This window comes from Rissa tridactyla, chromosome 12, assembly GCF_028500815.1.
Source record: "Rissa tridactyla isolate bRisTri1 chromosome 12, bRisTri1.patW.cur.20221130, whole genome shotgun sequence".
NCBI lineage: Eukaryota > Metazoa > Chordata > Aves > Charadriiformes > Laridae > Rissa > Rissa tridactyla.
In genome coordinates, this window is record NC_071477.1 from 4,953,624 (window position 1) to 4,966,645 (window position 13,022).

The 13,022-nt window shown below is 65.6% G+C and overlaps 4 protein-coding genes across 5 annotated transcripts; 3 read left to right on the forward strand and 1 right to left on the reverse strand.

The window, feature by feature from the left end:
• Positions 1-358: 358 nt before the first annotated feature.
• On the reverse strand, positions 359-3,879 carry LOC128916696 (signal-regulatory protein beta-2-like). Its single transcript, XM_054218683.1, has 5 exons — positions 3,374-3,879; positions 1,959-2,309; positions 1,638-1,839; positions 1,195-1,234; positions 359-934 (listed from the first exon to the last, which is right to left on the reverse strand). The coding sequence occupies exons 1-5, from the start codon at positions 3,426-3,428 to the stop codon at positions 806-808; spliced, it is 777 nt and encodes a 258-aa protein (XP_054074658.1). The 5' UTR covers positions 3,429-3,879; the 3' UTR covers positions 359-805.
• Positions 3,856-6,240, forward strand: LOC128916694 (tyrosine-protein phosphatase non-receptor type substrate 1-like). Of its 2 annotated transcripts, XM_054218682.1 has the most exons (5): positions 3,856-4,194; positions 4,543-4,893; positions 5,116-5,430; positions 5,565-5,915; positions 6,010-6,240. In XM_054218682.1, the coding sequence occupies exons 1-5, from the start codon at positions 4,122-4,124 to the stop codon at positions 6,111-6,113; spliced, it is 1,194 nt and encodes a 397-aa protein (XP_054074657.1). In that variant the 5' UTR covers positions 3,856-4,121; the 3' UTR covers positions 6,114-6,240. The 2 variants fall into 2 exon arrangements, with proteins under 2 accessions (XP_054074657.1, XP_054074656.1); XM_054218681.1 differs by lacking the exon at positions 3,856-4,194 and having other exon boundaries at positions 4,372-4,893.
• A 250-nt stretch (positions 6,241-6,490) lies between these two features.
• On the forward strand, positions 6,491-9,552 carry LOC128916494 (tyrosine-protein phosphatase non-receptor type substrate 1-like). The gene is made up of 5 exons (XM_054218304.1): positions 6,491-7,082; positions 7,431-7,781; positions 8,004-8,318; positions 8,453-8,803; positions 8,898-9,552. The coding sequence occupies exons 1-5, from the start codon at positions 7,010-7,012 to the stop codon at positions 8,999-9,001; spliced, it is 1,194 nt and encodes a 397-aa protein (XP_054074279.1). The 5' UTR covers positions 6,491-7,009; the 3' UTR covers positions 9,002-9,552.
• A 156-nt stretch (positions 9,553-9,708) lies between these two features.
• Positions 9,709-12,924, forward strand: LOC128916493 (signal-regulatory protein beta-2-like). Its single transcript, XM_054218303.1, has 5 exons — positions 9,709-9,873; positions 10,222-10,572; positions 11,116-11,466; positions 12,025-12,375; positions 12,710-12,924. The coding sequence occupies exons 1-5, from the start codon at positions 9,801-9,803 to the stop codon at positions 12,811-12,813; spliced, it is 1,230 nt and encodes a 409-aa protein (XP_054074278.1). The 5' UTR covers positions 9,709-9,800; the 3' UTR covers positions 12,814-12,924.
• Positions 12,925-13,022: the final 98 nt, after the last annotated feature.

Genomic DNA, 13,022 nt, shown 5'->3' on the forward strand with positions numbered 1-13,022 from the left:
GGGAGAAAGGCTGGAAGGGCAGGCAGGCTGGTGCCAGCCGCCCTGCTTTTAACACAGCATCAGGATCCTCGTTCCCAAATACCAGCCCCTTCGGCAGGGCAGGGAAAGGCATGCAAGGGCTCAGCCTTGGCCCATGAGCTGCAGCAAAGCAGCACCGAGGGCTGTTCCCGACAGAAGATGGAGGTTTGGGGGGAGCCGGGCAGGGTGGGAGGTGGGGGTGCCTGTGGGGACAGCACAAGCCCGGCAGCAGCACAGGGTGAGCTGGTGCGGGACTGCAGAGGCCACGCGTGCCCCAGGACCCCGTGGGACCAGCACGATTGCTCCTACCCTGAAAACAGCAGGACTGGAGGGAATGGCTATTTGCTGGCTTTAATGCGGATGGGCTTGGTGCGGTGAAAAGATTAACACAAATTATGAACCTGCTGAGCCGGGAAAGTGCCGGTGGCGGCCCGTGCTGGTGGAGACAGGCATACGAGAACTCCTCCTGGAGCAACTGGCACCGCACGGCTTGCACAAGGCAGAGGTGCTCAGCTCCATGGCCTGATCCGGTGCTCGAGATGGCTGCTGGGTCCTGGCAGAGCTGCTGCCCAGCCCTGGCACAGCAGGTCCGGCCCTGAGCCTCACCCTGCCCGATGTGGCCACCAAGACAGGAAAGAATTAGGGGAGCTCTGCCAGGCATGACAAGCTCGGACCGGGGTGTGCTGTGCAAAGCAACCCACTTCCTTCTTTATTGTGCCCTGCAGAAATGTCCCTGCTTCCTCCCCCAAAACGGGCTCTTCGGCCTCACAGGCTGCGGTGCCACATGTCACTTGGTAGCTACCCTGACGCTGGCGTACTCGGAGCAGGCTGCGCCGGGGCTCCTGATGTGCCGCGGGGCCGCGGGCAGGGGCTGGAGATCGGCGTAGTGGATGTAGTTGTCCTCCTTGCTGCTTTGCTGCAGAAATGCAGACGAACGGTTAATGCTGTCGCTAGATAAATCTTGCAAAAATAACCCTAATGGCGGGGTTCAGCCTGCGTCGGCGGTGCCACGGCTTGCACAAGTGGCCCCAGGCCGTGATGCGGAGCGTGCCAGGACCACGTGCAGGGGGCTGCTGCTCAGCCATTGCCCACGCTGGCCCCGGAGCCTTGCAGAGTCCCTGCAAGCCAGGGCATCGGCATGGGATGCTCTTCCCCATATTCACAGCTCGCCCTTACCTGGCTGGGCAGATGGGAGCTCTCTGCATCCAGGACTTCACTGTTGGGGGAAAGGACGGCCATTAGAGCTAAAGGAAGCTGGGTGCCCTCCCCACCCCGCTCAGCACAGTGCTCCTCAATTCCCATCCCAAATTTTAGCCCGGCTTTGCGGCATGTGGCCACACATGATGCCCACACTGAAGGCAGAGGAGAGGGACAACATGCCATCGGCGTTCCTGGGCCGGGCTCAGACACCGCGGTGAGGGGCTGCAGGGAGCTCCCTGGTGCTGGGTGCTCCCCTCCCGTGAAACACAGAGAGAAGCGATGCAGCGCAGTGATGTGTCTGTGAGTAAGGACCTCTTCTGGGGAAAACCACCACTCCAGAGGGAGAGGAAATCAGGATAAGGCAGGTGGATAAGGCGGTTCACTCAATTTGAGGTGCCAAAGAGGTGGTGGGTACGAACCTGGGGGTGCCGGGGGTCCCTGCACAGCACCGCAGAGGGATGGGCGAGAAGGTGCCCATGGCCGCCGGCCTGGCCAGGCACTGGCTGTCTGCCTCACCTCTGTGCTTCCTCCTGCACATGCAAAGGGTGATGACGACGCCAAGGAGGAGGAGGAAGCAGAGCACTACAGCTACAGCCACCATGCTGCGAAGCAGGGTTGTCTCTGTGGATATACAACGCAGAGTGGGGAGAGGGTGGTGGTGGGTGCAGGGCAGCACGGGACCCCGCTGTGGGCATGGGACAGGGTCCACTGGGAGCAGCGTCTCACGGGGCTGCACTCACCATGTATGGACACCTCCGTGCCTTTTCCACGCTGAAACACCTCATCACCGCCCAGCAATTTGCAGAACTTCACGCAGTAATAGGTGCCGGCATCCTTGGGTTGAACATCCCTGATGTGGATGGTGAAGTCCGTGTTGGACCCATTCACTTCCCTAGTCACACGGGGGAAGGAGCCCGTCTGGTCATAGATGGTCTGGTTCCCACTGCCCCAGCCCTTCAGCCACTTCACGGGGCCAGCGGGAGCATTTCCAGACGTGGTGCAGGTCAGGGTGAGCGTCTCCCCCGCTGTCACCGACACCTTGTCCTGGGGCTGCTGCAGCTTGAAGCCCCGAGTCAGTGGGGGACACGCACCTGGGCGCAGCGACAAGAGGGTTTGGGGCTGAGCGATGGAGGGAGGCGAGGGCTTGCTCCAGTCACCCCCAGCGGCACGGGCAGGGGCTGAGCGGCCCCAGCTTGCTCCGAATTTGCAGCAGCTCAGCTGAGAAATACCCCTGGATATGGCGGAGACAGAGCGCAGGCACCGAGAGCGGCAGAAGCCAGGTTAAAAATGAACGAGGGGCAAATTTACACCCCCATCGTGTGGTTAACAGGAGGCGCTGTGGGCGCTTGAAATCTGGTGAGGTACAGAGGGAGCCAAGGGGAATTCCTGGCAGGAAAAACTCCCGAGCGCTGTTAAACATTAACGCCCCAGCTCTGTACAACGTGAGCCAGGACTACTGGGGCTCTGCGAGGAAGTGGGGTTCACAGCCCGGGGCTCTGCGCAGCCGGGGCCAGGAGCCGACTCTGAGCCGGGATGTGCAGCCCCGGAGACGAGCGCAGCCCCCAAACCCCTCCTGCCCCCAAAATTCCTCCTGCCCAGAGCCCCCCCGCCACCTTCGGCAACGGCTCGGCGGGGCTCGGGGCTGCAAATCCCGGGGCTCGGTTCTGCGCACTCGGGGCTCTGTTCTGCACACTCGGTGCCCGGTTCTGCGCACTCGGTGCCCGATTCTGCACACTCGGGGCTCGGTTCTGCGCACTCGGTGCCCGGTTCTGTGCACTCGGTGCCCGGTTCCGCGCACTCGGTGCCCGGTTCCGCGCACCCCGGGGCTCGGTTCTGCGCGCCCCGGGGCTCGGTTTTACACACTCGGGGCTCGGTTCTGCGCACCCCGAGACTCGGCGCTGCGCACCCCGCCCGCCTTGCCCCCGGCGTCTCCGCGCAGCCCAAAAAGGTGGTCGGAGGGGGGACTCCCCACACCCCCTCGCCCCGTCCGGTGTTTATCTTTGCCGGCCTGCTCGCGTTAGCGATCTGCTGCGGCGGCCGGGCCTCTCCCCGCCGTCCCTTGTCCCCCCGCCACCCCCCCGGCGGCAGCAGCCAGCGGGGCAGGGGAGCGGGAGGCTGTCGGGGGGCCGCCGCCGCCGCCCCGCTCCGGACTCACCCGAGAGCCGCAGCGGGAAGAGGCTGAGCTGCACCAGCAAGACGCGCCAAGCCATCGGCACTGCCCGGGCTTCGGGCTCCGGCGCCGGGAGAAGGGGAAGGAGAAGCTGCACAGGAAATGGAAGGCGAGCGGGCGCGGGATGTTAACGCTTCTGCTGCCTGCCCCGGGGCGGGCGGGGGGCAGCGGCGGAGCCGGACGGCAGCGCCGCCGGGCTTCATCCCGGAGGGCATCGTCATCCAAGGACCAAGAGCCTCCTGACACGAGGGGCTGCGCGGGGCGCGGGGCAGGAGAGCGGCTCTGCCCGCCCCGGTTCGGCTGCAGGGGGGCTCCGGCGAAGCCCTGGGCGAGCTCTGCACCACGGGTCCATCGGAGACGCCAGCCCGTGCCCCGATCCTGCTGGCAAGGGCTGGGTGTCCCCCAGACGCCCCGGGGTGCCGAGCTGAGGGCTGGCCACACGTACGGGAGCGTGCCGGGTCGGGGCCCCGCTCGCTGGCTGCCCGGTGCTGGTGGCCGTGGCCGTGGCACACATCTGTGGGGAGAGCCGGAGTGACATCAGTGGCGAGGACCAGCCCTGTGACGCGAGATGGTGTGAACACTCTGGGAACCAGCTGGGTCTTGTGCAAGGGGTCCGTGGAGGAACTTGGTCTGTGGTGAGCCCCTTCCTTCCCCTTTGCCGGGGCAGAGCCCAGCACCCAGCCGAGCCGAGCAGAGCCCGGCCGAGCCAAGCTGTGGGGAGCAGGACGTGGGAATGACCATGGCCCGGGTGACACGGGGGCTGCCTCTCGCCTGCCTGATGCTGCTCCTGCTCCGCAGAGCCCCGGGTGAGTGTGGGCCCCGCACAGCCCCAGCACCTCTCCCCCGGCACGCTGCCCCGCGCCACAGGCTGGGCAATGCTTCCCTGTGCCCGCGGGCATCTGGGGCTCCTCTCTCACTGCCTCCCTTCCAGCTTGCTTTCACCCCCACCAAAGAGCTTGTTTTACTCCAGCACGTCCCAGGGGTCCCAGGACCCCCCCATCCCGCAGTCCCCAGCAGTGCTGGCTGCCGTGGGGGGTGTGGGACAGGGATGTCCCCTGCTGTGGGCTCGGGGCTCGGGGTCTGGCGATGCCCCGTGCTGTGTCCCGGCTCCAGGGCCCCCCGTCAGCCCCAAACCCTCCTGTCGCTGTGCCCAGGTGCGGGTGCCCAGGTGAGTCGGGGCTTCAAGCTGCAGCAGCCCCAGGACAAGGTGTCGGTGGCAGCGGGGGAGACGCTCACCCTGACCTGCACCACATCTGGAAATGCTCCCGCTGGCCCCGTGAAGTGGCTGAAGGGCTGGGGCAGTGGGAACCAGACCATCTATGACCAGACGAACCCCCTCACCCATGGGATGAGGGCAGTGAATGGGTCCATCACGGACTTCACCATCCGCATCAGGGATGTTCAACCCAAGGATGCCGGCACCTATTACTGCGTGAAGTTCCGCAAATCAGTGGGCGGTGATGAGGTGTATCAGCATGGAAAAGGCACGGAGGTGTCTGTACGTGGTGAGTGGGGCTCCCAGAGCAGCTCCCGGTGGGAACCAGCCCAGCCCAGCCCGGTGGGCTCTGCTCGGGGCGAGTGGGAATGGGGACGGGTCTCGGGGTCCCAGGAGTGGGTCCCGTGGGCCATTCCTGGGTGCATTCTTGCCCCCGTGGGAGACCCCTCTCCCTGCAGCCCCAGGAGGGGGTGGCAGAGCCCGGGTGACAGCCCCATGCTTCTTCCCGCAGCCAAACCCACCCCCCCGGTTGTGTCCGGGCCCGAAGACAGAGCGGGGCCAGGGCAATTGGTGGCTTTCACCTGCACGGCCGGAGGGTTCTTCCCTGAAGACATCGGTGTGAAATGGCTCAAGGATGGGGTCCCCATCTCGGCTCAGCAGCCAACGATCACCCCTGGGCAGATGAAATCCTCCTACAACATGGTCAGCACCGTGACGATGCCACTGGGGGTGGACGACGTCCGCTCACAGGTCGTCTGCGAAGTGCGGCACCCCACGCTGACGGCCCCGCTGAGGGAGACGTACCAGCTCAGGCAAGCCCTGCGAGGTGAGGGCTGGGGGGAGACTGGCGCTGGGGGTGTCCAGCTCCTGTGGGGCTGGGGGTCCCAGGGCAGGGACAGGGCACCCCGCCGGCAGCGGAGACGGGGGACGCTGGGCACCAGGCGCTGCCTCTCTTCCCAGTTTCCCCCAGCATCCAGGTGGACGCTGACCCGCCGAGCCCTGTTGGGGTGAACAAGACCGTGAAATTCACCTGCCACGTGAAGGGGTTTTACCCCAGGGACGTGGCCATCACCTGGCTGGAGAACGGGATGGAGATGAACATGGAGTACATCTCCCAGCCAGTGGAGACGCCCCAGGGCTTGTTCAAGCTGACTAGGCTGGTGGAGGTCAAAGCGATGAAGGAGAGGAACGGGTCCATGTTCACCTGCCGTGTGGTGCACGATGCCCAGGAGCCCGTCGACAGGACGGCCATCCTGTGGATCACTGCCACGTCCAAGTCGGAAACGACAGACTCATCCCAGACAGTTAACGGTGCGTGAGAGCCACTGGGTCCCGCGGCAGCAGGGGGCTGCGGGATTCCTGTCCTCAAGCCGTAGCCACTCACGTCCCCTTGTCCCCACTGCAGGTTGGAACCTCCTGTCCAGCCCCGGCTTGTGGCTTGGCATCCTGCTGGAGAAGGGGCTCCTCGGCGGGCTCCTCCTCTTCCTCTTCAAACGTGTGATGGCATGAGGAGGGAAACACGGGGGCAGCCCCCCCGTCATGCTCTCTGTCGGTCCCCCGTTCCTTGGGTGGTGGCACCAGGAGCGGGTCTTGGCGCTCGGCCACCGCGGGCTTTGTCCTGTGTACCTGGTAATAAAGGGGCTGGGATACACGGGCCGCCCTGGGCTGATCTGCGCCGCTGGATCCTGGTGCTGGCACTGCCTGCATCCTGCACACCCGCCATCGCCCGGCGTGCAGACCCCCACTGCAGGCCCCATCCATGTGGCCCCCCTCAGCAGCTGTCCCGCTGCTCCTTGTCCTGTGCACCCCTGCACAGCCCAAAAACATGCTTGCGAGGCAGAGGCAGAGACAGGCGGCAGCTCCGCCGGGCTTCATCCCGGAGGGCATCGTCATCCAAGGACCAAGAGCCTCCTGACACGAGGGGCTGCGCGGGGCGCGGGGCAGGAGAGCGGCTCTGCCCGCCCCGGTTCGGCTGCAGGGGGGCTCCGGCGAAGCCCTGGGCGAGCTCTGCACCACGGGTCCATCGGAGATGCCAGCCCGTGCCCCGATCCTGCTGGCAAGGGCTGGGTGTCCCCCGGACGCCCCGGGGTGCCGAGCTGAGGGCTGGCCACACGTACGGGAGCGTGCCGGGTCGGGGCCCCGCTCGCTGGCTGCCCGGTGCTGGTGGCCGTGGCCGTGGCACACATCTGTGGGGAGAGCCGGAGTGACATCAGTGGCGAGGACCAGCCCTGTGACGCGAGATGGTGTGAACACTCTGGGAACCAGCTGGGTCTTGTGCAAGGGGTCCGTGGAGGAACTTGGTCTGTGGTGAGCCCCTTCCTTCCCCTTTGCCGGGGCAGAGCCCAGCACCCAGCCGAGCCGAGCAGAGCCCGGCTGAGCCGAGCTGTGGGGAGCAGGACGTGGGAATGACCATGGCCCGGGTGACACGGGGGCTGCCTCTCGCCTGCCTGATGCTGCTCCTGCTCCGCAGAGCCCCGGGTGAGTGTGGGCCCCGCACAGCCCCAGCACCTCTCCCCCGGCACGCTGCCCCGCGCCGCAGGCTGGGCAATGCTTCCCTGTGCCCGCGGGCATCTGGGGCTCCTCTCTCACTGCCTCCCTTCCAGCTTGCTTTCACCCCCACCAAAGAGCTTGTTTTACTCCAGCACATCCCAGGGGTCCCAGGACCCCCCGGTCCCACAGTCCCCAGCAGTGCTGGCTGCCGCGGGGGGTGAGGGATGGGGATGTCCCCTGCTGTGGGCTTGGGGCTGGGGGTCTGGCGATGCCCCGTGCTGTGTCCCGGCTCCAGGGCCCCCCGTTAGCCCCAAACCCTCCTGTCGCTGTGCCCAGGTGCGGGTGCCCAGGTGAGTCGGGGCTTCAAGCTGCAGCAGCCCCAGGACAAGGTGTCGGTGGCAGCGGGGGAGACGCTCAACCTGACCTGCACCACATCCAGAGACGCTCCCGCTGGCCCCGTGAAGTGGCTGAAGGGCTGGGGCAGTGGGAACCAGACCATCTATGACCAGACGAACCCCCTCACCCATGGGATGAGGGCAGTGAATGGGTCCATCACGGACTTCACCATCCGCATCAGGGATGTTCAACCCAAGGATGCCGGCACCTATTACTGCGTGAAGTTCCGCAAATCAGTGGGCGGTGATGAGGTGTATCAGCATGGAAAAGGCACGGAGGTGTCTGTACATGGTGAGTGGGGCTCCCAGAGCAGCTCCCGGTGGGAACCAGCCCAGCCCAGCCCGGTGGGCTCTGCTCGGGGCGAGTGGGAATGGGGACGGGTCTCGGGGTCCCAGGAGTGGGTCCTGTGGGCCATTCCTCGGCGCATCCTTGCCCCCGTGGGAGACCCCTCTCCCTGCAGCCCCAGGAGGGGGTGGCAGAGCCCTGGTGACAGCCCCATGCTTCTTTCCACAGCCAAACCCACCCCCCCGGTTGTATCCGGGCCCAAAGACAGAGCGGGGCCGGGGCAATCGGTGGCTTTCACCTGCACGGCCGGAGGGTTCTTCCCTGAAGACATCGGTGTGAAATGGCTCAAGGATGGGGTCCCCATCTCGGCTCAGCAGCCAACGATCACCCCTGGGCAGATGAAATCCTCCTACAACATGGTCAGCACCGTGACGATGCCACTGGGGGTGGACGACGTCCGCTCACAGGTCGTCTGCGAGGTGCGGCACCCCACGCTGACGGCCCCGCTGAGGGAGACGTACCAGCTCAGGCAAGCCCTGCGAGGTGAGGGCTGGGGGGGGACCGGCGCTCGGGGTGTCCAGCTCCTGTGGGGCTGGGGGTCCCAGGGCAGGGACAGGGCACCCCGCCGGCAGCGGAGACGGGGGACGCTGGGCACCAGGCGCTGCCTCTCTTCCCAGTTTCCCCCAGCATCCAGGTGGACGCTGACCCGCCGAGCCCTGTTGGGGTGAACAAGACCGTGAAATTCACCTGCCACGTGAAGGGGTTTTACCCCAGGGACGTGGCCATCACCTGGCTGGAGAACGGGATGGAGATGAACATGGAGAACGTCTCCCAGCCGGTGGAGACGCCCCAGGGCTTGTTCAAGCTGACTAGGCTGGTGGAGGTCAAAGCGATGGAGGAGAAGAACGGGTCCGTGTTCACCTGCCGTGTGGTGCACGATGCCCAGGAGCCCGTCGACAGGACGGCCATCCTGTGGATCACTGCCACGTCCAAGTCGGAAACGACAGACTCATCCCAGACAGTTAACGGTGCGTGAGAGCCACTGGGTCCCGCGGCAGCAGGGGGCTGCGGGATTCCTGTCCTCAAGCCGTAGCCACTCACATCCCCTTGTCCCCACTGCAGGTTGGAACCTCCTGTCCAGCCCCGGCTTGTGGCTTGGCATCCTGCTGGAGAAGGGACTCCTCGGCGGGCTCCTCCTCTTCCTCTTCAAACGTGCGATGGCATGAGGAGGGAAACACGGGGGCAGCCCCCACGTCATGCTCTCTGTCGGTCCCCTGTTCCTTGGGTGGTGGCACCGGGAGCGGGTCTTGGCGCTCGGCCACCGCGGGCTTTGTCCTGTGTATCTGGAAATAAAGGGGCCGGGATGCACGGGCTGCCCTGGGCTGATCTGCGCCGCTGGATCCTGGTGCTGGCACTGCCTGCATCCTGCACACCCGCCATCACCTGAAATGCTGACCCCCACTGCAGGCCCCATCCCTGCAGCCCCCTCAGCAGCTGTCCCGCTGCTCCTTGTCCTGCGCACCCCTGCACAGCCCAAAAAGGTGGTTGGAGGAGGAAAGCCCCCGCTGCCCCGTCCGGTGTTTATCTTTGCAAGCCTGCTCGTGTTAGCGGTCTGCTGCGGGTGCCGGGCCTCTCCCCGCTGTCCCGTGTCCCCCCCCCCGGCAGCAGCAGCCAGCGGCGCAGGGAGGCAGGAGGGCTGTCGGGGGGCCACCACCACTGCTGCCCCGCTCTGGACTCACCCGAGAGCCGCAGCGGGAGGAGGCTGAGCTGCACCAGCAAGAGCCGAGCCACCGCAGACCCTCTCTTTGGCTACCCAGTGCCCGTGGTTGTGGCCGTGGCACACATCTGTGGGGAGAGAGAGCGGGACTGAACATCTCTGGTGAGGATCAGCCTCGTGACAGGAGATGGTGGTGATTGATGGCCAGTGGTGAGCCCCTTCCTTCCCCTTTGCCGGGGCAGAGCCCAGCACCCAGCCGAGCCGAGCAGAGCCCGGCCGAGCCGAGCTGTGGGGAGCAGGACGTGGGAATGACCATGGCCCGGGTGACACGGGGGCTGCCTCTCGCCTGCCTGATGCTGCTCCTGCTCCGCAGAGCCCCGGGTGAGTGTGGGCCCCGCACAGCCCCAGCACCTCTCCCCCGGCACGCTGCCCCGCGCCGCAGGCTGGGCAATGCTTCCCTGTGCCCGCGGGCATCTGGGGCTCCTCTCTCACTGCCTCCCTTCCAGCTTGCTTTCACCCCCACCAAAGAGCTTGTTTTACTCCAGCACGTCCCAGGGGTCCCAGGACCCCCCCATCCCGCAGTCCCCAGCAGTGCTGGCTGCCGCGGGGGGTGAGGGATGGGGATGTCCTCTGCTGTGGGCTCGGGGCTGGGGGTCTGGCGATGCCCCGTGCTGTGTCCCGGCTCCAGGGCCCCCTGTCAGCCCCAAACCCTCCTGTCGCTGTGCCCAGGTGCGGGTGCCCAGGTGAGTCGGGGCTTCAAGCTGCAGCAGCCCCAGGACAAGGTGTCGGTGAGAGCAGGGGGGACACTCACCCTGACCTGCACCACGTCTGGAGACGCTCCCGCTGGCCCTGTGAAGTGGCTGAAGGGCTGGGGCAGTGGGAGTGAGACCGCCTATGACCAGACGGGCTCCTTTCCCCGCGTGACGAGGGAAGTGGATGGATCCGACACAGACTTCACCATCCACATTAGGGATGTTCAACCCGAGGATGCCGGCACCTATTACTGCGTGAAGTTCCGCAAATCGCCTAGTGGTTATGAGGTGGTTCAGCGTGGAAAAGGCACAGAGGTGTCTGTATACAGTAAGTGGGGCTCCCAGAGCAGCTCCCGGTGGGAAATACCCCTGCCGGGTGCTGCCTCCCGCACAGCCCAGCCCCATGGGCTCTGCTCAGGGCGTGTGGGGATGGGGTCTGGGGGCCTGTCCCAGGAGGGGGACCTGTGGTGGGGGGAAGCAGCAGAGCCAGGGGTAGTTGGGCAGCCTGTGGCCACATCCCTGGCAGTGGCCGTGCCGCAAGCCTGCTGTGGGGCTCTGGGGGGTGCATCTCAGGGCTCAGCACTGAATAATCCCCCTGTGAATGTTTGAGGCTCTTCTCTCACTGCCTCCCTTCCAGCTTGCTTTTCTTCCCAGCTGAAAAGTTTGTTTTATTCCAGCTTGTCCTGGGGGCCCTGGCATCCTCCCATACCACAGTCCCCAGCAGTGCTGGCTGCCCAGGGTGGGGCGAGTGATGGGGATGTCTCTCTGTCCCCTGCTCTGGGCTTGGGGTTGAGGGTCTGGTGATGCCCCGTGCTGTGCCCCGCCTCCGGGGCCCCTCATCAGCCCCAAACCCTCCTGTCGCTGTGCCCAGGTACGGATGCTCAGGTGAGTTGGGGCTTCAAGCTGCAGCAGCCCCAGGACAAGGTGTCGGTGGCTGTGGGGGAGACGCTCACCCTGACCTGCACCACGTCCAGAGACTATTCTGGTGGACCCATGAAGTGGCTGAAGGGCTGGGGCAGTGGGAACGAGACCATCTACGACCAAATGGGCTCTTTCCCCCGTGTGACGAGGGCAGCAGATCTGTCCGACACAGATTTCACCATCCACATCAGGGACGTTCAACCCGAGGATGCTGGCACCTATTACTGCGTGAAGTTCAGCAGATTTCTTGGCCGTATTGAGGTGTTTCGGCATGGAAAAGGCACAGAGGTGTCTGTATACAGTAAGTGGGGCTCCCAGAGCAGCTCCCGGTGGGAAATACCCCTGCCGGGTGCTGCCTCCCGCACAGCCCAGCCCAGCCCAGCCCCATGGGCTCTGCTCGGGGCGTGTGGGGATGGGGATGGGTCTGGGGGCCCGTCCCAGGAGGGGGACCTGTGGTGGGGGGAAGCAGCAGAGCCAGGGGTAGTTGGGCAGCCTGTGGCCACATCCCTGGCAGTGGCCGTGCCACAAGCCTGCCATGGGGCTCAAGGGGGTGCATCTCAGGGCCTGGTGCTCCATATGCCCCCTGGGAGTATTTGGAACTCTTCTCTCACTGCCGCCCTTCCAGCTTGCTTTTCTTCCCAGCTGAAAAGTTTGTTTTATTCCAGCTTGTCCTGGGAGCCCCAGCATCCCCCTGTAGCACAGTCCCCAGCAGTGCTGGCTGCCCCGGGAGGGGTGAGGGATGGGGACATCTCTCTTTCTCCTGCTCTGGGCTTGGGGCTGGGAGTCTGGCGATGGCCCTTGACGTGCCCTGGCTCTGGAGCCCCTTATCAGCCCCAAACCCTCCTGTCACTGTGCCCAGGTGCGGGTGCCCAGATGACTCAGAGCTTCAAGCTACAGCAGCCCCAGGACAAGGTGTCGGTGGCAGCAGGGGAGACGCTCACCCTGACCTGCACCACGTCTGGATATGGTCCCCCTGGCCCCGTGAAGTGGCTGAAGGGCTGGGGCAGTGGGAACCAGACCATCTATGACCAGACGGGCTCCTTCCCCCGCGGGATGAGGGCAGTGAATGGGTCTGACACAGACTTCACCATCCACATCAGGGGTGTTTGTCCCGAGGATGCCGGCACCTATTACTGCGTGAAGTTCCGCAAATCACTGGGCAGTGATGAGGTGTTTCAGCATGGAAAAGGCACGGAGGTGTCCGTACGTGGTGAGTGGGGCTCCCAGAGCAGCTCCCGGTGGGAACCAGCCCAGCCCAGCCTGGTGGGCTCTGCTCGGGGCGAGTGGGGATGGGGAAGGGGCTCGGGGTCCTCAGGCGCATCTGTGCCCCCATGGGAGACCCCTCTCCCTGCAGCCCCGGGGCTGGGTGGGGGTGGCAGAGCCTGGTCTGACAGACCCACGCTTCTTCCCGCAGCCAAACCCACCCCCCAGGTCGCGTCTGGACCCCACCACAGAGCGGGGCCGGGGCAATGGGTGCCGTTCACCTGCACGGCCGGAGGGTTCTTCCCCAAAGACACGCTCACGTCCCCTTGTCTCCGCTGCAGGTTGGAACCTCCTGTCCAGCCCCGGCTTGTGGCTTGGCATCCTGCTGGAGAAGGGGCTCCTCGGTGGTTTCCTCCTCTTCCTCTTCAAGCGTAGGAGGGCATGAGGAGGGAAACACGGGGGCAGCCCCCACGTCCTGCTCCGTGTCAACCCCTGGTTCCTTGCGTGGCGGCACCGGGAGCGGGTCTTGGCGCTCGGCCGCCACGGGCTTTGTCCTGTGTACCTGGAAATAAAGGGGCCGGGATGCACGGGCCGCCGTGGGTCTCAATGCTGCATAACCCGGGGCTCGGCTCCGGGCACGCCAGGGCTCGGGAC